Genomic DNA, 5894 nt, shown 5'->3' with positions numbered 1-5894 from the left:
ATTATTATTATTATTTTAATATTTTTATTCTCAGTTAATCTGCGTTTAAAAGAAAAAAAATGACTAAAGCAAACAAATTTTTTTTTTTTTTTTTTTACTTTTCTTATAGTTTTCCGTTTTTCATTTCCGAAACATTAAATTTTTTTTTTTTTTTTTTTTTTTTGTTATAAGCCGACATTGAAATGTTATTATTTTCATCATTATTATCGTTTCTCATTTTTTTAAAGAAAAAATTTAATTTAACGACTATTAATATTGTTGACATTTTGTTTTTTGAAAAAAAAAAAAAAAATGAAAAATAAGCAACGAAATTAAATTTACGAAAAAAAAAAAAATTATTATTATTATTATTATTGATTATGATGAGACGTAGGAAAAAAATGAAGTCGTAAAGGAAAAAGGGGATGAAAATAATTTTTTTTGTTTTCTGATTAAAATCCAACGTAAAAAAAAAAAAAAAAAAACTTTGTAAATGAATATCCTGTCGTATATTCGCCACGAATTCGATATTAAAAAAAAAAAAAAAAAATATCGAATTAATTTCTTTTTTTTATTATTAATTTTCCATTCGTTCGTTTTCATCCCTCGAACGTTATTAACTTTAAGGGTAAATAATAATAATAATAATAATAATAATTTGTTTTTTTCCAGGAAAATGTTATTATATGATCGGAACAAAAAAAATAAAGGTGTGGTAATTGTTTAAAAAAAAAAAAGAAAATTCAAATGTTAAATTTTTTCCTTTTTCTTTTTTTGTCACAGGGTGAGGTCATCGTCATTAGGTCAACTTTGAAAAAGGATTGAAAATAAAAGGAAAAAAAAAAAAAAAACCATAACTACTCATGAATCCCGTTCAAATACATTTTTTTCCCGTTTATTCCTTTGCATTTATTTATTTAATCACATTAACGTTCGTCACTGGAGATGACGTCATACTACAAAAACGGGTACAAATTTTTTTTTCTTCCCCCCTTGTTATTTTTAATTACTCGAATGAAATCGTAGGGGGTGGGGGTGGAAGGGTAGGGGAGAAGGAGGAGGAAAAACAATTAAAAACAGTCCCGTTTGACCGGAAAATCCCAATTATAATAATTTATGATTTTTTTTTTTCTTTTTGTTTACAGTCGGAAAGAAACAGATTGGATATGGATCGTTTTATGTATGATGGCCACGCAATGAAACGTCCTTTTTGTAACGCTTTTACAGGTTTGAATATTATTATTATTATTATTATTTTCTAAACAAAATGAACCCCGCCCCCCCCCAAAAAAAAAGTATAAGGTACCGTTCATTGATCGATCGATCGATTGACAAAATCTTAAATATATTTTTATACGAAAACTAAAAGCTAAACTTTGACCGGAATTTCCCGAATGAAAACTTTTTGAATTTTCATTTTAATTTACAGAGAGAGAGAGAGAGAAAGAGAGAGAGAGAGAGAGAGAGAGAGAGAGAGAGAGAGAGACTATTTCCCCATATTTTACAATATCAAAGTTTACATTTTAATGTGAATTAAAATTTTGGTAATTTAATTGTTTTCCGGTTTTACAATGTAATTACTACGATAGTAATAATGATTGGAATGGTAATCAATAAATTATTATTATTATTATTTTCGAATGAATATATCCGCCATTTTTTTTTTTTTTTTATATCGAACGTTTGTTATTTTATATATATAAAAAAAAATTTAATTTAATTTAATTTAAAATGGTCGAAAACGTGATCGTGATGATGATGATGATGATGATGAGATTTTTTTTTTTTTGTACGGTTTAGGTTGCGGTAAAAAAAGATCGGAGGGATCGATTGGAAACATTTTAGGTTTTAATACCGAACCTGAATCTGACGAACTCTTAAAACAATTTCTTACCGAAGCAAAACTATGGGAAACGATTCAAGAAGCAAAAATGGAATTGGAAAGACGAAGACAGGGAAGGGTAAAAATACACATATATATATATGAATCTTTACAATATACCTTTATACCTTTACTAATATTAAAAATAATGATAATTTATAGCAAAATGCTGTGAGAGATGACGTACCGTTAAGGCTACCGTTAGCATCCTACAGGAGAAAAAGATCGACAAAAAAAGCTCAAGAAAATAATTTCGATGAAAATGTAAGAGTAAAAAATTATTTATTATTATTATTATTATTATCTCTATTTAATAATAATAATAATAATAATAATAATAATAATATTTTATTCGTCAATTAAATTAATTAATTATTAATTTTTTTTCTTTCTTTTAGAATGTGAGATCAACTTAATTTCATTATGTCTCCCACACCTACACACACACAAAAAAATTTTTTTTTTTTTTTTTACAATGTAAATAATTTAAATTGACAGTTTTATCACACGTTTAGATTTATTTTTCTCTTTTGGCTTTAAATAAAAAAATATTGTAAACCTTTTAAAAGATAAATAAATAAATAATTATTAATGATTGAAAAAAAAATTTTAATTCATTTAAAAATTTTATTTTTTAATTTTTTTTTTAATTGGATGCAAACCTTATTTTTAATTATTAATAATTTTTCCTTTATTTATTTATTTATTTATTTTGAAATGTCACGTTATTTAATTAATTGTTATTTATTAAAAACATTCAAATTTTAAAAAGTGTTTCAAGTTTTTTGTTGTGAAAAAATAAATAATAGATCAATATAGAAATACATTCATGTAAAATATTAGGCTTTGTCAATAAGTAAATTTTGTTATTTTTTAATTTTTCCACTAAAATATACAAGTTTATTGGGTTTTTTATTTAAAGAAAACCTTTTAAAATATAATAGAAAAGTAAATTTGGAAGAATAACAAGAATAACATGTGAAATAATAATAATAATAATAATAATAAATACTTTTTGGATGTGCAAATAAAAATTATTATTAAAATTATCTATCTCAGGAAGTGGTAAAAATCAAGTTCAAATTTTTTTATTAAGTTAATTTTTAATAGTTTATCAATTTACAAGGTCATAAGTAATTAAATAGCGACAGTAAAAGAATTTTTCACACATTTTATTTTCAATATGCAAGACAAACAAATAATGTCTGCAAAATCTGTTTTGCGTAAACAATTGTATTCAATAATAAATAATCTATCAAAAGAAGAAATAAATCGACAGTCGAAAATTGTCACAGCTAAGGTACGTTAATTATGTTTTTTTTTTTGTTTTTAACAATAACAATTGCAAACACTCTACTGACCTACAAAGTGTAGAAAAATAATAATTTTTATTTACTTAAAGGTATTACAAAATGAAGAATTTAAAAAATCGAAAGTTGTTTCTATATATTTGAGCATGCACAACGAAATTCAAACGGAAGATATTCTAGAAGAAATATTCAAGCAAGAGAAAAAATGTTTTATACCGAGGTAAAGAAAAATTAAAGATATTTATTATAAATTATCCTACCTTACTTAATTAATTCGACACCATTTTTAATTTCCATGATTGTTGATAACCCTCCTTAATCGTGGAACTAGAAAAACGTTAAGTATTCGTGGAACAGGCAAAGCGAATACAACAAACAGTCTTGCCTACATATTTAGGACGTACACGTTTCATACTTACTCTTAAGTCAGTTTATCCGTTTTACATTTTGTGAATTAAAAATGGTTTTAGACTTAGATTTATTTCGTTCGGACAAAGGAGGTAACGTAGATAAGGTGAAAGAAAATCAACAAAAGCGTTTTAAAAATGTTGCCTTGGTTGAAGAGGTTATCAGCTGTGATACTAAATGGCGAGAAGCAAGACATGTGGCGGATAATTTAAACAAGATTAAAAACCTTTGCAGTAAAGCAATAGGAGAAAAAATGAAAAATAAAGAATCTCCCGGTGGTGGCGATGCCGTGCCCGAGAGCATTTTGCAAAAATTGAGTTTGCTTACGTTAGATGATGTAAAACCTTTAACTGTCAATCAAATTAAATTAATAAGAGAAGCAGTCGATAAAAAAACGGAAGAAAATAATGATGAAATGAGTAGATTAGAAAAGCAAAGAAACTCGGCTCTCAGGGAGGTAGGTAACCATTTACATTCCTCCGTCCCAATAAGTAATGACGAAGACGAAAACAAAGTTGAAAGAACTTTTGGAGATTGCTCTACGAAAAAAAAATACTCTCATGTCGACCTTATTCACATGATTGATGGAATGGATGGTGATAGAGGTGCAAACATATCTGGTGGAAGAGGATATTATCTTAAAGGAGCAGCTGTTTTTCTGCAACATGCTTTGATTCAATTATCATTGAAAATGTTACTTAAAAAAGGCTTTCAACCCTTGTACACTCCCTTTTTTATGAAAAAAGAAGTGATGCAAGAAGTTGCTCAATTAAGTCAGTTTGATGAAGAACTCTATAAAGTAACTGGTAAAGGCAGCGAAAAAGGAGGAGTAGAAGAAAAATATTTAATTGCAACATCCGAACAACCAATAGCTGCTTTTCACAGAGATGAGTGGATTCCTGAAAATAATCTTCCGATAAAGTATGCAGGAATTTCAACTTGTTTCAGACAAGAAGTTGGTTCCCATGGCAGAGATACTAGAGGAATTTTCAGAGTTCACCAATTTGAAAAAGTTGAACAATTTGTTTTGACATCTCCTCATGACAACAAGTCTTGGGAAATGATGGACGAAATGATTGGCAATGCTGAAGAATTTTGTCAGAGTTTGGGAATCCCATACAGAGTAGTGAATATAGTATCTGGTGCTCTTAATCATGCTGCATCTAAAAAGCTCGACTTGGAAGCTTGGTTTCCTGGATCAGAAGCATTTAGAGAGTTGGTTTCTTGCAGTAATTGTTTGGATTATCAAGCAAGAAGGCTTTTAGTTCGATATGGGCAAACTAAAAAAATGAATGCCGCTACTGAATATGTACATATGTTAAATGCAACAATGTGTGCCGTCACCAGAGTTATATGTGCAGTTTTAGAAGTACATCAAGGTGAAGAAGGAATAACAGTGCCAACTGTTTTAAAAGAATTTATGCCTGAACCTTATAAAAATATAATTCCATTTGTAAAAACAGCTCCAATCGATGAAGCTGAAACAAAAAAACAAAAAAAACAAAAGGAAGGAATGATGAAAAACAAGTAGACATTAAATAAAACAAAAAAAAAAAAAAAGAGGGGTTTTGATAATGATTTACAAAAATATAATAACTGAAATTAATCAGTAAGTTATATTTTATTCTTCTCCCATCATCGATAATATATAATGTTTTTTATTTAGTTTGTTTTTCCTCTCTTTACAGATTTCAAGCGGGCAAGCCAGTAATGGAAATGATTCATCTGGAATCTATGGAACATTATCATTCATTACCTAAAAATAAATGGAATATTAAACAACCACCAATGGAAGAAAATGTAGAAAGTATTTTCGACAAAGGTCAGTCAATTTTTTTTTTTTTTTTTTTATATTTAAAATGAATCATTATGTATCATATTAATAACAAATATATATAACATATCAGTCATAATAAATTCTCAAGGTTTATTTATAACCTTAAAAGTTGAACTGGTTTTTTTTTTATTATTATTTAGGACAACTTGATCTTGTTTTAACTCCTGGACTTGCCTTTACATCAAATGGGCTTCGTCTTGGTAGAGGCAAAGGATATTATGACCAATTTTTTAAAAAATGCATGAATGAACTTGCTAAACTTCCTTACACAATCGGTCTTGCTTTCAATGAACAAATTCTGGATCACGTTCCAACTGAAACTCACGACGTCTGCTTAGATTTAATAATTGCCCCTGAATAAAAAATTTAAAATGATTCTCTTATATATTTTATAAAATGTATATTTTAGTTGCGCTATTTATTGAATATGTAAAAATAATGATAATAAATTAAATGAAACAAAAAAATTTTTCTCTCT

The 5894-nt window shown here is 27.0% G+C and overlaps 3 protein-coding genes across 3 annotated transcripts; all 3 read left to right on the top strand.

The window, feature by feature from the left end:
• Nucleotides 1-842: 842 nt before the first annotated feature.
• Phum_PHUM173410 (Cardioactive peptide precursor, putative) lies at nucleotides 843-2721 on the top strand (the record flags this gene model as incomplete). The annotated part of the gene is made up of 5 exons (XM_002425047.1): nucleotides 843-947; nucleotides 1125-1206; nucleotides 1780-1940; nucleotides 2024-2125; nucleotides 2671-2721. The coding sequence occupies 5 exons, from the start codon at nucleotides 843-845 to the stop codon at nucleotides 2719-2721; spliced, it is 501 nt and encodes a 166-aa protein (XP_002425092.1).
• A 323-nt stretch (nucleotides 2722-3044) lies between these two features.
• Phum_PHUM173400 (5-formyltetrahydrofolate cyclo-ligase, putative) lies at nucleotides 3045-3395 on the top strand (the record flags this gene model as incomplete). The annotated part of the gene is made up of 2 exons (XM_002425046.1): nucleotides 3045-3161; nucleotides 3264-3395. 2 exons carry the CDS (start codon nucleotides 3045-3047, stop codon nucleotides 3393-3395), a joined length of 249 nt encoding a protein of 82 aa, XP_002425091.1.
• Nucleotides 3396-3631: 236 nt separating this feature from the next.
• Nucleotides 3632-5339, top strand: Phum_PHUM173390 (Seryl-tRNA synthetase, putative; the record flags this gene model as incomplete). Its single annotated transcript, XM_002425045.1, has 2 exons — nucleotides 3632-5032; nucleotides 5268-5339. 2 exons carry the CDS (start codon nucleotides 3632-3634, stop codon nucleotides 5337-5339), a joined length of 1473 nt encoding a protein of 490 aa, XP_002425090.1.
• Nucleotides 5340-5894: the final 555 nt, after the last annotated feature.

This window comes from Pediculus humanus, genomic scaffold, assembly GCF_000006295.1.
Source record: "Pediculus humanus corporis 1103172107520 genomic scaffold, whole genome shotgun sequence".
NCBI classification, from domain to species: Eukaryota; Metazoa; Arthropoda; class Insecta; order Psocodea; family Pediculidae; genus Pediculus; species Pediculus humanus.
Note: the sequence above shows the minus strand (reverse complement) of the source record. Positions and strands in the feature narration are given on the sequence as shown.